This window comes from Opisthocomus hoazin, chromosome 8, assembly GCF_030867145.1.
Source record: "Opisthocomus hoazin isolate bOpiHoa1 chromosome 8, bOpiHoa1.hap1, whole genome shotgun sequence".
NCBI classification, from domain to species: Eukaryota; Metazoa; Chordata; class Aves; order Opisthocomiformes; family Opisthocomidae; genus Opisthocomus; species Opisthocomus hoazin.
Genome location: NC_134421.1, coordinates 63,929,434 through 63,947,853, shown reverse-complemented (window position 1 = coordinate 63,947,853; position 18,420 = coordinate 63,929,434). Strand labels below are relative to the sequence as shown.

Here is an 18,420-nt window from a genome sequence, read left to right as displayed (position 1 = left end):
CAGCATTCTTTTGTGGACTGGACTGTAACTTTGCCCTGTAATTTCAGGTGAGGTTATGGATTACTCAAGCAAGACCACTGGTCCTTATCCAGAGACTCGGCAGGTGATTTCTGGCATCGGGCTCAGTACACCACAGTATTCCCAAGAAAGAATGGTATCATCTCTGGGTTCCCAGTTTGGTGTTGGAAGTGTTTTAAGATCATCCAATGGTGTTGTTTATTCTTCAGTAGCGACTCCAATCCCATCCACATTTGCCATTACCACACAACCTGGTTCAATTTTCAGTACAACAGTCAGAGATTTACCTGTTCTCCAAACAATTGACTCAGTGCCCTCTTTGTCAACTTTGCAACAGAATCAACCACTGCCAAGATCATACAGTTTCTTGACAACAGTGGCAGCTGAAAAAGATAGTGCAATTACTGCCATTGATGTAGAGACAGGGTTACCACCTCTTGCTATAGAAACTACTGCCACTGAGCCAACCAACTTGATACCTGCTTTAACTACAGCATCTGAGGTTTATACAGATGTAATTGAAGATGAAGTTGCCCTTCTCATTGCCCCTGAAGAAGGCAAACAGCAGCAGCTTGATTTGGAGCGTGAACTTCTTGAGATTGAGAAAATCAAGCAGCAGCGCTTTGCAGAAGAACTGGAATGGGAACGTCAGGAAATTCAAAGATTTAGGGAACAAGAAAAGTTTATGGTGCAAAAAAAGCTTGAGGAATTGCAATCCATGAAACATCATCTCTTATTTCAGCAAGAGGAGGAACGACAAGCTCAGTTTATGATGAGGCAAGAGACATTAGCCCAGCAACAGTTGCAGCTTGAACAATTCCAACAACTGCAACAGCAGCTCCACCAACAGTTAGAAGAGCAAAAAATTCGTCAAATATATCAGTATGGTTATGACCCTTCAGGAACTGGCTCGCCACAAACTACCACAGATCAAACACTTTTGGAAGGACAGTATGCAACCACAGAAAATGGCCATTTTTGGCCTACTGATGATGCAACCACTACAGCTTCAGGAGTGCTGGGTATTGAAATTCCACAAAACCAAACATGGTATACAGTTCAGTCTGATGCCATTACCCAATACATACCTAGGTCTGGTATCCTAAGCTCTGTTTCAGAAATGTCTCTTAAGGATATTGATGTTAGAGAGGAGAAGCAGTTGAAAAAGAGAAGTTCTATGCCAAAATTACGTGGTCCATACGAGGAGCTTGAGGAGACCCTGGAAGAAGAGCCCCGGTGCTTCAAAAAGATAGTGGACAGTGGAGTTCAAACTGATGATGAAGACGGAGCAGACAGAGGTTACACAAACAGAAGACGGAGAACTAAGAAGAGTGTTGATACAAGTGTTCAGACAGATGATGAAGATCAAGATGAATGGGATCTTTCTAGCAGATCCAGAAGGAAACCTCGTGTGGGGAAATACAGTGAGAGTACATCTGAGACAGACAAAGCTAAACAATTCTCCAAAGTGTCTAGTATTGCAGTTCAGACAGTGGCAGAGATTTCAGTACAAACAGAACCTGTAGGAACAATAAGAACACCTTCCATCAGGGCCCGATTAGATGCTAAGGTGGAAATCGTAAAGCACATTTCAGCTCCAGAAAAGACATATAAAGGAGAAAGTTTGGGATGTCAAACAGAAACAGAGTCAGATACTCAAAGTCCTCAATATCTGTCAGCTTCATCTCCTCAGAAAGATAAAAAACGCCCAACACCTTTAGAGATAGGATACTCATCCCACCTTCGTCCAGGCTCCACACTGCAGGTAGTCCCTTCCCCTCCCAAATCTCCCAAAGTTCTCTATTCACCCATTTCACCTGTTTCACCAAGCAAAGTTATAGAATCAGCATTTGTACCCTATGAAAAACCCATCACTGATGACATCAGCCCTCAGAAGATGCTGCATGCTGACATTGCCAAGGTTCCTCCATCAAGCCCAAAGGCAGCAAAGATGATGCAACGCTCTATGTCTGATCCTAAGCCCCTGAGTCCCACAGCAGAAGACAGTTCCAGAGCTCAGTTTCAGTACACTGAGGGTTTCATGGTAAGAAGTATCTGCTTGCTTTTTTTGTTTTTTTTAATATGCAATTCTACAGCTATCGGTAGCATGAGGGCTGACACATTCATTTGCAGTCCCTGTGTATGTCGTCTTTTTGCACAACTTGCTGCAAAGTCCCAAGGAAGGTCTGCTGTCTGAAGCAATGGTTATTTGCTTCATTGCTTTGCCTGGAAATAGAGGAATCCATATTCCGGTCTTACCAGGATTCAGAAAAAAACACAACATATCCTTGTTCAGAATTTGGAAGGCACTTTATGTTTTACATGGCAATTAATTGCCACTAAAGTGGTTAATGCCAATTCTTCGGTAAATGAAAAGCATTTCCTTTCTAATCATACAACATCCAGCTCTTGTGACACAGTCTGCAGTTCGTTTACCTTGAAATTACTGCATGTGCCTTCTGAGAGGCAGCTAACACCAGATTTATAATTACCTTAGTTAGCTATCCTTTTTGACCCTCATGAGGTTTCTTGGCTTATTGTGATTCTGTGGGTAATCTTGTGTCCCAATGCGTACATCTTTTATCTCTCCCAGACCAAAAGTCTCATATGACAAATCTGGTTTTTGTTTGTTTGTTTTGGGTAAGGAGGATTATCAAGAAGTTATGCAAGTGTTGAGGGCTGTGTCTTACAGGGTCAAAGGAGGCAATTTTGAATAAGGCTGACATTATCACAATTAAAATTTTTCATTTCTGCAGTATTCCTTTTTCTTGAGAGGTAAGATTTCTGATTTGGGAATCAGTCCGTTATTTATGAATAAGGGGAATAAGTCTTGGCTAAAAAAATGCCTTTATAGTTTAACATGTTCTTGGCTGTCCTTTTGTCCAAGTCCATCTTATTTGTGAGAGCTCTAGAAGATTTGCCATTCAACTTCTTCGGCAGTTTTTTTCTTTTATGTTGTTATCTGTGAATATATGAGTGATTAGTACAGGCTGGATAGAATAAAGGTTTTTTTTTTTCTCTATGTTTGATAATTTGTGGTGGCTTTCAAATGCAGAATTATCTGGTTATGCCCTCCAAGGCTCCCACTGTAAGCCGTTTCTGCAGCTTCACATATTTGTGTGGATACTAAATGCTTCTTACGCTGTTACTGCTTGGAAAACAGCACTTGGAAGTTTGAAGAGACAACTGTGGTTGTAGTACTGGCACTCCATATCACCATTATTCCCGAATGCAGGATTAACACAGTGTGTGAAACTGTAGCGTGAGCACTAAAGATAGTTTTTTATATTAAAGATAAAGAGGGTTTGGAACAGCGTTTTGAAGAACGTTGCTTACAAGTTAGGAAGTGTTGTGTTCTGCTAGGTATTGGAGAGTAGGTATAATGTTGTAAAATAACTGTCAGTGAAACCATTACTGAGGACAAATTATTCAGTCCACTTATTTCATAGATGCATATATATTTGATACAAATTATATGCTTTGTATGATGGATAATAAATTCTATAAATAGCTGATTGTTTAAAGGCCTTTACAGTAGAGTTTGAACACATACAGTATTCATTAATGAGACATGGAAACAAGGGGCTCGTATATCACTGTTTATCTCTTACCCATATGTTTATTACCATTTTGCCTTGAGCCCAAACAGTAATGAGCTATATTGTTCTTGTTAGCATAGAGCCATGAAGCAGCAAATACCCCATGTCTCAAAGTACTTACACTCTGAATAAATGAGGTGGACATTTTTATGGAACATGAGGTGCAAGTAGATGAGTGCAAGGAAAGTAAAAAACTTTCATGGATGTGAAGTGGGCTGCACTAACTGTGTCATGTGGCATATGGTGAGGAAACTGCTCTGTAAGTCTCCCGTGACCGTCATGGCTGCTTTCAGCTCTGATGTTATGTTAAGCATTCAGCCTGTTATACCCTCTCTTTCTGATAGAATTTTATTAATTAAGTATTTGAGGTTCAGTTAGCTTAGGCTGGGATCAGGTACATGAAATTTAAAGGAGAAAAATATATACGACAAAAAAAGAAAATATTTAGAGTGACACTTACAGAAAGTAATCCAATTATCTCATCAGCATCTGGAAATATGGGCAAAAATTGCTTTTGCAGTTGCTACAACGGTTTCAGTTCTCTATTACGCAGTCCAGTTATGTTGTGAAGGAGGGTTCTGTGGTATAGGATCTAAATGATCTCCAAGTTTCCGTAAGACTTACAGTATTCTCTCCAGCATGTCTATGTTTATACCAGCTGAGAACCTGCTTTTGGGACTGTAACAGCTTGGGAGCACAGGAAAGAGTGGACAGGGATTTCTTTTTTGTACCTTTTGTCACACTCAAAAGTTCTTCCTGAAAGGCAGCATTTACACAGTGTTGCTGTTGACAAAGTGTAAACCTTGTTGACATTTTTTCAGCTGGAGAACTGTGTTGTTTTAGCAACGTATCATTGTTATACTGAAGTTTCCATTACGTTCCCTTTGGTAGTTCGTATGTGCTGTACATTTCTGCCACATATATTAGTAATCAAGTGTAGTTGTGTCAAGGAAAAATTGTGAGCTATAGGTTGTCAGCACAAAAAAAGTTGTGGAAGCCACTCATTTGGAATCAATACTTTGCAAAGATACCTAATTTTCCTGTTTTGTGATCTTTGTGCCACTTGAGCTCCCAGTGCCAATGAGCTCCCCAGCATTGATGTTTGTAGTCTGTCCTGCAGCCCGATGTGGTAGGATTCCATGGAGTGCAAAGCCATAGCAGGAGTTTCCATGAGGGCACCAGGAAATGTTAGCAGAGTTTGGAAGTGCAGATTGAGATTCGTCCATTCAGAAGCAACAAAAAATTGTGAGTACTTGTCTAGTTTAATAAACAAATATCTTTACACCAGTGCATCACAGAATCAAGTCACATGTCAGTCACAGTCAACTTCGGCACTTTTACACATTGCATATGTGTAATCAAAGATGGAAATTGTCATCCTTTTGCCTTTGGATGCAAAATGCTTGCTCAACTAAACTGAAGCAAATTGCAAAAGATCTTGCACATGAACTATCATACACATATAACATCTACAGCTAAGCAGTGCATAAAGATTCAACAGAAGCATCTGTGTTAGTGAAACTAATTCAAAGACACATCTTTCAACAGCCTGTCAGCTTCAGGGTAGAAATTGTAAGTTTAAGCTTCAACACTTAGAATAAATTCTAGTAATCTGTTTATTAAGAGAGTTAACAGAGACTTTTCTCAAATTTTTCATCTGATGTGAGTTGCTGCAATTGTAAGATAAATATGATTTTAATCTGTATACTATAGTAAAAAAGATAATGGTTTCAAGCACAATCCCAAAAGATTGTTTCTTTGTTTAGGTGAGAATTACAGGACTTCTTCTGTTGCTGTAGTAAGAGCGGAAGTGATTTTATACTGAATTTAAAAGTGTAAATTTCCTTGCATCATAAATTTAAGAGTAAAGAAAATAAAGCACATTAATCTTTGTTTTATGTTCTACGGTATTCTAAAGTTTTCAACTTTAAAACTGAAGGTGAGGACTTCAGTGATTGGGCTGTCCTTAGCTGTGTCCGACATTCTGTACAGCTTGGCACTGCAGAGGGGAAACAGAGCAGTTGCTCCCAGTAGAGTTAAAACCTTCCATACATTTCATCTGTTATGTTTTGCTTGTGTATTCAGGACTAAGCTGATCACCAGACTTGTATGACAGCAAGGAATGTTCTGCTTGGGTAATAAATGGAAGCAAAGAGTAAGGATAATTACCTATTTGGAGTTGGGTATTTCTGTTTGTCTTCCTCAGAAGCAGGGAGTAGGTTCTTTCTTACTGTCATGCCAGAATTTCAGGTAACAGATTTCTGCTATTGTTGAAGCACAGGTGTTTCCCTTGGCTTCTTGTTCTCTGGGCCTAATTCCAGATAAAAGGGGTTGGTACTTTGTTATAGCTCTTGTAGTTATTGTTTTGTGGTCTGAGAAATAGGTGGTGACATGTTTCTAACTGCAAAAGGCTTAATTCTGTGACTTAAATTTTCCATTTTAGTCTCGCGAACCAGTCCAGAAAAAAAGGAATAACATTTTGTTTTCTATAAAAGGTATATTTCAGTATAAAGGAGCTATTACCTCTTGCAGAAAAAGCTGCCATTTGGGTTTAAGTACAGATGGGTGTTGAGTGAGGAACCATCTTTGGTAGTATGAAGTTAGAGTAACCTAGATTCAAAGTGCAAGGGGTTTTGTGCATCCAAATGATGTCTGTGGGCTGTGGTTTAACGGAACTCTTTTTCAGGCACTTGTGACAACTGGTCCTTCATTTCTGCCGTGCATACACCAGTCTTAACAGTCTGGGAGTGGCCTGATTTACATCATTCCTATGGTTTGCATGCAATTTGTGAGCTGCATACCTGGGTCTGCCTGGTTCCTGCATCCCTGAAGAGTCCCCTGCAGCGCTATATGAGACTGGTTCATTGCTTATGGAGAGCAGATACTATTTTGAGATTGAGTTCAGGCCAGAAATCCAGAGAAGGTGTAGATCTGCCCACTGAATTCCTTTTGTGATTGAATATCCAGTCACACACTTTTTTGTGTGTTTCAAATTAATTCACTGGAAACTGAGTTGAAAAGTGGATCTCACATCTAGAAACTATTCTAAACAATCTTATCCTTATGTAAACAGTAAAATAAGACTTATCTATCTTCTCCTTTAACTATGTGGTTTTAGCTAAATTTAAGATTACTTTGTCCCCTAATGATCTGAATTATTCACAATTTAGAGTTCTGTTAACATTTCAAGCTACTGCTTCCAGTGCTGTATTTGAAATCCTTTGGAATAACATTTATATGACTCAAATGACCCGTCTTTTTTCCATCTGTCAGATCTGCAAAACAGAAAGACTACCACTACCCCACATTTGGTCAACATATCACATAAACGTTGTTTTCTAAAGCACATTAAACTGAGTCAGTCTGTCTTGCCTGATACTTCTACATTAGTTGATTTCACACCTTCTCTATTCATCCAAAGGACATTCATGCATAATAGCAAATTATTATGGTATTTACTCTTTTGCTTTTCAAGGGGCATCCTTAACAATCTTTTATCAAGCATGAGATTTATGGAAGAGATGACAAAGAGCCTACGTTTTCTGTCCCTTGGGCCTTTTCTCACCTGCTGTCAGCTTATCCATCTTCCTCTTAAGCCAGCTCTCATATGCACATTAAAAAAATGTCCCTGGCCACAAATCCCATTCCTCACTTTTGTCTTCCATTAAAGAAAATAAGAATGAATGTACAATAATATCTTTCCACTCATTTCCAGCTGCCTTGTTTATTGTGATTATTCATTTTAGGAATGCTTTGAGTTTCGGGTATGTAGAGAGGCCAAGATAATGTTCCCTGCTTTAAGGTAATAAATACAGCCTATAAATATGTACAACAGAACCAAGCAGGCATGGAAGAATGACAGAGAGACACATACTGACCAGCAAGTTTTGGCCTACTTCAGCTCTGTTTTGCTTCAGCCTTTTGCCTCCTATCACATCGTGGATTACTGTAGTTAGTCTGAACAAGTACGAGGAGGGTAAAGTTTCTACTAGTGTAATTGCCTGACAGAACTCGAAAGAGAGTTTCTTTTGCATGTTCTGCTGATAGGTCTGGGGTCCTGCATTTTATGCTGTCTGCTCTTTTATAAGCAGCTATGGCTGAGGCACAGGAAAATCATATTGTACTGAGCAAAAGAACATACATTCTCCAACAGGAGCAGAAGACCCAGCACAGGCTGTGCTACGTTAGCAGGTTCTTAGGTACAATAAAAGCAGAGCAATAGGTCAAAGTACCTGATGTTAAAGTGTCTGCAAGTATACAATGTTGTTGTCCAAAATGATCCAGTCATTGGTTTAGACTGTTTTTCCATAATGGGATTTGAGCAAGTATGAGATGATACACTTAAGACAGATCTTCCTATTTAGTTTTCTCCAGGAGGAACCTAGTTTGCATGCATGAAAACTTCTGTGCAAACTGTAGTAATACGCACTAACTAGAGAAAACAAATTCATTCTTGTCAAAGTAGTTCAAACTTCATCTCATAACAAAATACAGGCTTTAATTCTGACACTTTTTCCCATGATTTTATTAAAATATTTTGAAGTTTGAAAAATATTTTCTTGATCAGCCAAATGTGATTAAATGTTGCTTGGAAGTGATCCAAAACTGGCAAAAATCCATGATAGCTCGTATGTCCTGTATGCAGATTACTAAAAAAAACCCAGAACCGCAGTATATCCAAAACTTATGATTAGTTATAATTAAATGCAATAAAATATTCAGAACAGTAACAAGATGTTCTATATACATCTTCATTCTCCACTGTGTGAATGATTACCTTTCCTTTGCATATGAGGCCTCTAAGATGCTCAATTAGCAAAAATCTTTACATTTAAAATTCTCCCTCTTTTTTGGTTTTGGATTTTATTGTTTAGAAACAGTTCAGGGTATGCCAGTATTGAGATAATTATCCTGTGCAATCAGTTCCTTAGAATTTAAAGGGGTGCATCTCCATTAAATTCGTATACCTGGGCATACTTTCTCCAGGGACAAGTATGTCCCTGGAGATTAATTTATTTTTAGAATATGAGCTACTAAAAATTTCAAAACTTTCTTTGCCCTAAAGAAAAATATCATCTACCACAGCTCTGAAGTTTTACTTTTCATGTCTAGAAATACTGGCTAGGCCAGATTCTCTCGTCGTCTCAATGACGTGGGCTAATGGCTAGGCCAGATTCTCTCGTGGGCTAATGACACCTAACAGGATTTGTTTGTTTGTTAGTTTGTTTGTTTGTTTAAGAATAGTAAGGCTTGCTTATGTTGGAACTAACTTTATCTTGGTTCTGATCCTCAAAATCGTTCTATTCAGGCATTAATTTTCTTAGTGATTTCATATTAAACATAATTTGTTAAGATAAATAACTATTTACAGTTATAAATTAAACTATATGTAGGCATATGGGTTTACATATTGATGCTGCAAAACCAAATTTAAGTAGTATAAAATATTGAGAAAAACTTTTCCTTGTGCTCTACTTCTTTACTTTCTTACCCTTGCACAATATTAGTTATTGATAAACTAAAATTTTTGAAATTACTATTTTTTAATGGAAATTTACTTTCCATCTGCCAGGTGGAGGTAGATTTCATGGGTCAAACTGGTCAGTGTCAAACTGGAAGGTAGGTTTAAGTTGGTTTGTTGTAGACTTGACTCTTTAATAATTCAGTTGCAATTTAGAGTACGGAGAAAGCACTCATATATCATTTTCAGATCAATATAGGAAACACAATTACTTTGAAAAGCAGAATTACAATTTAGAGCAATGTTCCAAAATCAAATTCAGTAATGATACAGACACTACAGATACAAAAGAAAAAAATATATATTCAGAAATATAGCTGTTTAAGCAATAGCAGTACTGAAAATATTCAGATGTAGTAGCAGAAGTTCAGACTTAATATCACTTAAAAATAGGAAGCGCTTTCGAAAAATGCAGTGGTGTTCTTGTGAAACGCTGACAACCTGTACATCTGTAAGATATGTGTTGTAATTGTGCTGCCCTACTCAGTAGTTGGTAAGACTTCAGATGTAATACTACATGCAGTTTAGGACAGCCCTACTTAAGAGTATAGTGAGAGTGAAAAAATTGAAAGCTGAGCAAAAGAGAAATCATAAAACATTTAGACAAGAAGACACTGGCTGAAAGGCTGAAGGATCTGGCTGTGTTGATCTAGAAAGAGGACCAAAGCTGGACAATATAAGAGTCCTTCACTGGGTTAAACATTATTGCAAATAGGACATCTACTAACTGCTCTTCGCAACGAGCGGAGGCAGGAAATCTTAATTTATGGTGTGGGATGTTTAGTAGATACGAACAAAAACTTCAGAACTGCAGTAGGACAAATGCCTTAGAATCAATATACTTTAGTGAAACTGTGTTATATCTGAACCTTTGAAATAACAGAAAGGGATAGATAGCCTACATGACTGATTTCCCTTCCAAGCCAAGAATATCTTGAGCAGTATGAGTAATAGCATTAAGTTTAAAAATTGACTTCTAAAATTAAATACAACTTTCTTTAGTATTCATGGCTCTTCTTACACATTATCATCCACATCATTGCTGTCAATTTGTAGTGATACAGCTTTTGTCACAGACTGCTCGAGTAAACTAATCACTTAGACCATATAGGGCTCTTTCTATAATCTGAATGACCTCAGTGACACAGTCTTCATTTTACACATAGGAAGCTGAGACAAAGAAAATAGGTCCATAATCAAATAGCCTAAGTGCCACTTGTCTTGTTCTTTCTCTGACTTAGCTGAAGCTGCATTTATTCCCCATTTTACTTTCCTTTCTTTCCATTTCTCTTCAGAAGCCTGGAGAGGTCTAGCATCTTCCCTGACTGGCAGAACAACATAGGTTACCTAGTTAAGATATGGAGGATTGGAAAGATCACCTTTAATGTTAGCTATTGGTGGTGTAAAATCACGCCTGACCTGGTCACTGCAAATTCTGGTTGTAGTCTCCAGGCAGAAGTATTCCAAGGGAACAACAGTTCTTCTACTTATTTTACATTTATACTTTAAAATATGATTAATCCCACAGATTTCTCCAATGACTGCAAAGGGATTCTAGATGCCTGAAGCTGTTTTTCGTCACGTGAATCCCATGGTCTCTTGAAAATCCTGTCTTCTGAGTCTTCTATTTTCTTATCTCCTGCTGCTTCTCTCACCTAAAACAGTGGATTATTTGCTCATGTACTAGTGTCCTTTTATCAATTCTGCACAGAAAAAGTTAGGATTCAATTAAAGTTAGGATTCTAAGTTGATTCCTGTGTGCCAAAGCTCAATGAAAAAAAAAAAAAAAGAAAGTAATGTTCATTTCATTCACTGAAATGTCATTTAAAAAAAAAAGTCTTTCCAATAGTTTTTGGTTTGTCCCAGCATGCTTTTAAGGTGAATGGCTGCTGACAGATGGGCATCATAATGTGGACAAACCTCTTACTTACATAATAATTTTGGCTTTGCTGACACCAATTCAGGCTTTCAGAAGCTATCCTGCCAGCAGTTCTCAAATCTGACCTGGAGAGACTGAGATAATTTTTCCTACGTGCTTATCTTCTCAGTTCATTTTCTCCAAATAATTTCCAGTTTTGTTACCAAGAAGGAGTTGAACACTGGTGAACTTTTACAGAAACACAAAAAAAGTGATTTACCTGCTGCAATGTTCAGCTCAGGGAGTGGGATCCATAATGGGTAATGTTATGCTCAGTGTTTCCAGTCTCTTCATTTAGAATGAAGATATGGGACAGGAATTAACAGTAGCCAGTTTGCTCAGTGCTGTGATGACTCAGTCAGCCATTTAGAAACTCCAAATACAGGGCTAAGTCAGAAACATCGTCACAGGATACGGCTTAGAAGTCTCTCTGAAACGTCTCCTCATATTCCTTCTCTCCCTCCATATGAGATGCCAGAGAAAGCCTGTCTTTTGGCTCTTCTCCTCCAGAACTTCATGCATTTTGTACAGAATGAATTCGGGTCTCGGTTCAATTTCTGTTCACATTCTCCATCTGTCCATATCTTCCCTCTAATCTTGCTAAACCCTACTTCTGTTTCCCAGCCGGTCTCTCTCTGACACCTTCTCTCATCCAATCTGAGTGGTTCCTATGAAAATACAGCTTTTATTATCTCACCTTACTCACTTGCAAGCTGTTTGCTAATGCCGAAACCAACTCAAGCATCGAGTGTGCTGGTGCTATTACTCAGCCTGGCAAGCCTATTCCCTGGTGTGGGATCATAAATGCCAAGAGGCTAAACGGGCTAGCCATTAACTAAAAGCAAAGGCAGGGTTTGAAATTAAAGAAGTAGTATGGAGGAAGGCCTGAAGGAGGATTAAATGGTGAGGATTTCCTCAGTTTATGTGAGATGAGAAGTTTAATAGTCCTGAGTTCTCTAAATCTGGATAACTGTTTGATATAGACAGTTCATGGTTGCCAGAGGTGAAAAGATAGTCAGGAGAGCTGATGGACGGGGTGAATCAGAATGAGAGTTACCCACCTAAAATTTAAGTCTAATATAGGGAAGATAGAGATTCAGTGTTTATTTTCAGCTGTTGTATAACATTAATAAAACACAGTGACATAAGCCTCAAGAAATCACAAGGTAGCTTGAAAGTAATATGTGCTTCATAAGCCTGTGGAGCACATTTTCTGTAACCTCCTTCATAGTGGTGTTTTGCTGTATCTATATATATATATATAATATAAGAGGGTAACTGAAATAAAATTGGGCTTCTTGTCTGAGTCAATGTTATAACCAATGACTGTCTTTTTCAGAAATGTTACTGTCTGGGTTATCATTTATGTCATATTGACTGTCCTTCTATGATTCCTAAGTTATAATCAGTAGCAGAAATATCGTGGTCTTCTAGGAAGAATGGAAAGGAATCAGTGAGTTTGTCCTTTGCTCATTTGATCACTGATGTAGTAGTATAGAGAGTTTTATAGTAATGCCTTCAGATATTTCTTTAGGCAGTAAAAGTCATTCTTTTGACAGCAGTAGTGTAGGCTGCTCTGAGTCCTTGTGTTCTTACAGCCTGTTTGAACATTGCTTGTCTGAGAGAACTGTAATCCAGGCAGAGGAACCCATTTTTATCTCTTTTGTTCCACTTCTTCATCATTTGGCCCAAGAGCTCACCAAAGAAAACAAAAAGTTTTGACAATATTATAAAATAGCATTTTCACTTTATATATATTTATATAAATATGTAAAGAAGCAAATGGCATTTCTGGAGGGTATTTTGCAAACATGACTAACAGTATTTTTCATCTCAGCAACACTGCAGTTAAGGAACATTTTTGCCTACATTGGAGCTTTTATTTAATAAAAATAAATACCACAGTCCCTACTCTTTCACACCTTCCATGGCATCGTGGCAGTAAATCCATCAGTATGTTGGTGCCTATTTAACAAACATTAAATAGCTAAACCCAGCCATCACAGTGACTGAGAAAAGGATCACCAACAAATCAGACTGGGAAGGTTGGTTATGTGGAGGTCACGTAGTCCCATCTCCACCTCAAAGCTGGGCTAATTTCGGTGTTAGATCAGATGACTAACTAGGCTTGTCCAGTTGAATTTTGAAAATCTCCAAGGATGGAGATTTCACTGTCTCTCCAGACATCCTGTTCTGGGACTTCACTGTTCTCATGGTGAATAATGCTTAACTATCCTGGTGCAGCTTGTGCCTTTTGTCCTTCACTCTGCACCTCTTAGCAGAGTCTGAGTCTGTCCTTTCAGCAGTGCTGCGTTTGGAAGTTGAAGACAGCAATTAGCTTTTTTTTCCAAAGTAATGAAGCTCGGGCTTTCTTCATAGAACAGCCACTCTTTTCAAGCCTTGACAATCTTACTGGGCCTGCACTGGGCTCTCTAGCCAAGATTTTTAATGCTTTCGATGGCCATAAAACAGAATGGGAAGAGTACGGGCACCTCTCCCAAGTCCTGCTCTTCTAGTGACACTTCAGAAGCAAATTGTGTTCACTCAAGCACTTCCTATGCAGCTTAATAAAGAAATACACAGTACAGTTCAGGAGACACTAGCCTATGCCCCCCATTAAGTTCTCAAAGCCAGTAATTATGTTAGAGTAATTTGGAGAATTTTTTTTGCCACTAAAACCTCCTTTTTTTCTGGATTTTTTTTGATATACTGAAGTTTTGAGAAATTATTCTTTCATAATAAAAACTGCTAACTGTTTGTAGGCATGTAATGCATAGGTCTTATATAAATTCTGAGATACTAGTACCTCAATGTCTGTCATAATTATAGAGAGAAAAATCTATTATTTTGTGTGCAGATGAAGAACTGTCTTTCAAATCCTGTTGAAATAGAAAAGTTTTTTTATAATCCAAAAATATCATATCCAAATAACAGGGGAACAATGTTAGAAGAGGTCAAACATTTTATTAATTTAAGTTTTTCATAATAATTATATCATAATATACCTGCATTTTAAAGCGGATAGATAAAACTTAAGATAAATGATGAAGTTATAACTGAAGGAAAAAGATGGAAATAATAATATTGATCATAGTTTTTTATGTCTTCTAAAATTACCTGTTTCTGTGCTTAATGTAGAAGGCTAAGTATGAGCTGGAAAATAAAAGAAGACGAGAATTATGACCTCATTTCTGTTTATTATTTCACCAGTCATTCACATCCAGTTCACGTTGGATATGAACATTCCTATTTTGTTCAGTCTGTGTAACCTCTCCATCCATTCTTCAAATTTTTCTTAGAGTCATAAAATCATAGATTTATAGGTTGGAAAAGACCTCTAAGATCATCAAGTCCAACCATCCACCCAACAACACCATGACTACTAAACTATATCCCAAAGTGCCTCATCTACACGTTTTTTGAACACCTCCAGGGATGGGGACTCAATCACATCCCTGGGGAGCCTATTCCAATGCCTGACCACTCTTTCAGTAAAGAAATTTTTCCTAATTCTAATCTAAACCTCCACTGATGCAACTTGAGGCCATTGCCTCTCGTCCTATAGCTAGTTACCTGGGAGAAGAGACCAACACCCGCCTCACTGCAATCTGCTTTCAGGTAGTTGTAGAGAGCAATAAGGTCCATCCTCAGCCTCCTCCTCTCCAGACTAAACAACCCCAGCTCCCTCAGCCGCTCCACATAAGACTTGTTCTCTAGACCCCTCACCAGCCTCGTTACCCTTCTCTGGACACACTCCAGCACCTCAATGTCCTTCTTGCAGTGAGAGGCCCAAAACCGAACACTGTACTCCAGGTGCGGCCTCACCAATGCCAAGTACAGGGGCACGATCACCTCCCTACTCCTGCTGGCCACACTATTCCTGATCCAAGCCAGGGTGCCGTTGGCCTTCTTGGCCACCTGTGCACACCGCTGGCTCATATTCAGCTGGCTGTCAACCAACACCCCAAACTCTTTTTCTGCTGGGCAGCTTTCCAGCCACTTTTCCCCAAGCCTGTAGCATTGCATGGGGTTGTTGTGACTCAAGTGCAGGACCCAGCATTTGACCATATTGAAACTCACACAGTTGGCCTTGGCCCATCGATCCAGTCTGTCCAGATCCCTCTGCAGAGCCTTCCTACCCTCGAGCAGATTCACACTGCCACCCAACTTGGTGTCATCTGTAAACTTACTGAGGGAGCACTCAATCCCCTCATCCAGATCATTGACAAAGATGTTAAACAAGACCGGACCCAAAACTGAGCCCTGGGGAACACCACTCATGACCAGCCACCAGCTGGATTTAACTCCATTCATCACCACTTTCTGCACTCCACCATTCAGCCAGTTCTTTATCCAGCGAAGACTACACCCATCCAAACCATGGGCATCTAGTTGCTGGAGAAGGATGCTGTGGGAAACAGTGTCAAAAAGTTAGTCCTTCTCTTTCTCCCCATTCTTTCTTCCTATCATTTACTAACTGTAATCTTATCTCCTTCTTTTTATGTTTCTTCATGTCACTTCCCTTCTGTATTTTCGCCATTGAGTCATTACTTTAAAGCTTGTTTGCAGGCTTCATGAATCTTTTACCTCATTAATATTCACAGAGTCTCTGATAGTGTTATCATGTCAGCCGAATTGCCACCTTAACCACCAACGATAGTAATGTTATTAGAAAAGGGGCACAGAGAACTGCCATCAAATAGGTCAAGCTCAAAAAGAGATTTCAGAAGTTTTTACTTTAAAAGTAACAGTGGGAAAAGAAGAGTCATGGGTCCAGGAGAACAGATGTGTGCCCAGCCCAGCTCATGATAAAACCCAAGTAGTATTATGTAGAGAAATCCAAACTGGCTCTAAAGAAGTTATTTGAAGAACTAGAAGTCTTCTGTTAATGTTGCACTTCGTGCAAGAGAACACACATTAATAGTTCCTTAAGGGTACTAGACTTACTCCCCCATTAATCTACATACTGGTTTCCTCAGCAAAATTGTGTCTGCTGCGGTTTGCCAGCTTATTCTGGTGTACAGGCACAACTGAGGATGCAGAAAGAGAAACGTGGAGTAGTAGGAGAGAAGGAAACACTTTAAAGAAGCATTGCCTCTGAACCCTTTGTAATCTATTGTAATGGCTTTAGTTCAGAACTGAGTATGTCCATTGACTTTTAGATCCATAGAAGCTTGTGCTTATATCCCAGGGATTATTGTAGAAGACGTTAACTAGATAACTCATATAAAACTCTCTGAAATTAATAGTACACTGTTAATTCACTGAGATGTGGATCATGCCTTGAGGAATTTAGAGTGGATTTTTTTCTCTGTACTAGTTATTCCACTGTTTCCAGTATGGGGATGCTTTCTTGCACTTTCTTTAAAACAAAATCTCTCAATTCTGGTTAATACAAGAAATGGAATGCCCAAATAGATGGGATATGGGGAACAGGAAGAAAGGCTGTTCATTTAAACAATTTAAGTGGTTAGTGCCGCTGGAAATGTTCTAGCAGAAAATATCCTTTAAATCTGAATTTTATATTGGAGAAGTTCAAGTTTGCACAGAAAAAATAATGGAGTTTTATATAGTAGTGAAGAAAAGCAAAGTGATGTTTTACCATCTGCCTATGGAAAGAAAGTAAAAATAAGGCCCTGGCAGCTGGCAAGCTGAAAAATCAAACAGTGATTCTCCTGAAACAAGTTTTTTTCCTATCCAGATTTAAAATTAAAAAAATCCTCACAGGCATGAGTAGTTTTTTTCCTGTCTTTTTGATCCTACTGGAAATATTTTTGGGGAAAAAAAAGAAAGTTTTTATTAATGGAGAAGAATTGCCGGTTGTCTGACTTGTTCTAGAAGTACTGACAATAAAGTCAGTAAAATTAATGGTGGGAAGTGACAGAGGATGATAATCAGCTCCGTTTGCTTCAAAGCCCAGAGGGAGCTCGATATATGGAATAGCTCTGGATGTGTGTATCGAACTGGAGATATCAATAGAATAGCTGAGACTGCAGAAATTTGATTTTGCATCAAGTTTGTGATTCTGTTTTTATCAATCTCTAGTAAACTTATTTTGATGTGTATCTTACCCATATTTATATGTTATCTTGCACAAACACTGGAATGAGCAAGTAATTAAGAAATAAGGTGAACAAGAAATGTGTTCTGTTCACAAAGCATAGATATTTGAAATAAAGTATTTTTTAACTTCATTATACTAAACAGTTGGTAATTATGTAGTGGGGAAAAACATGCAAATGCTTTAAAATACCACCATATTTCTGAATGCTTTGTCTGAAAATCAGTGTCATCACCTGTGATTTTTCTGCTGAAATTTATAATTTTACTAATAATTTACTACTAAATTCCCAAATTTTTTTAAAGAAATCTGTTGAATGCATTTTTTCTTGCAGGTCAGAATATTCAGAGTTTGAATGCAGTTTGGAAATTTAGTGGCGAACTGAGAAAGAGCAAATTAAAATCAATGCTTTACAGTGTCTACTGAATTGGTCATACAGAAAGCATAGACTGAAGAACAAGTTGAAGGTTTTCAGATGTTTATTCTTTTTCATGTGCAGTTCAACAATTGGAATGTAGTTTCATAAGGATAGGATCCTCAATTTCAATTTCAGATCAAAGTCCACCTAATTCAGCCTTTTGTCTATGATAGTGGCCAATTCATATACTTTCAGGAAAGGGTGAGATAGATAGTCAGCTTCTGAGGTTAGTGGTCATCCACTGTAACAGAACTTGGCTTGCCCCTGGAAAGCCAACATAATATTTCTTTTAAATTTTTACTTAATGCTAACTGTTAAATATGACATATTTTCTTTGCTCATAAAAATGTTATTTATTGATCTGAAGATGGAATGGAAAATACACATATTCATTGTATCTTAGAAAATATTTGGTGCTATAAGGAAAATGTTGGCACAGAGTACTGTTTTTCTCTGAACCTGTTCTTCCACTTCATGTAGGAAGTCTGCAGCAGACATTTTCTCACATTGTGTGTTTCTGAAGTGTCAAGCACGGTGGTTTCCAATGAACTAGATGGGTTCCAAATCACTTGGATGACTGAGTGCTTACTCTTCCTGGGGTGAGCTAGAGAATTATGCACAAAAACCTATATACTTTTTTACACATAAACACATGATTATTCACAAGACATAAAGTATGTTCCTGAAATATATAACTCATATTTCTAAAGAAGTGCAGTGCTTTTCCAGTGTTCTTTCAGAACTGCTGCATAGGAAGATTATGTGGTGTTGAGGCTTCATGACATGAATGTAGATGTTAAGGAAATTTCTCTTGAATGGAACAGGCTGATCTTATGCTCTGACCCAGATCTAGGAGTATGTTAGAAAGTAATGGCATCACCTTTT

At 38.2% G+C, this 18,420-nt stretch overlaps 1 protein-coding gene across 12 annotated transcripts in view; it reads left to right on the top strand.

The window, feature by feature from the left end:
• PCLO (piccolo presynaptic cytomatrix protein) overlaps positions 1-18,420 on the top strand; it is a 400,793-nt gene that overhangs the window by 200,013 nt on the left and 182,360 nt on the right. For all 12 annotated transcript variants that reach the window (XM_075428595.1, XM_075428596.1, XM_075428594.1 and 9 more), the window contains exon 6: positions 48-2,062. In XM_075428595.1, coding sequence (XP_075284710.1) covers positions 48-2,062 — 2,015 coding nt within the window. The remainder of the gene's footprint in view (positions 1-47; positions 2,063-18,420) is intronic.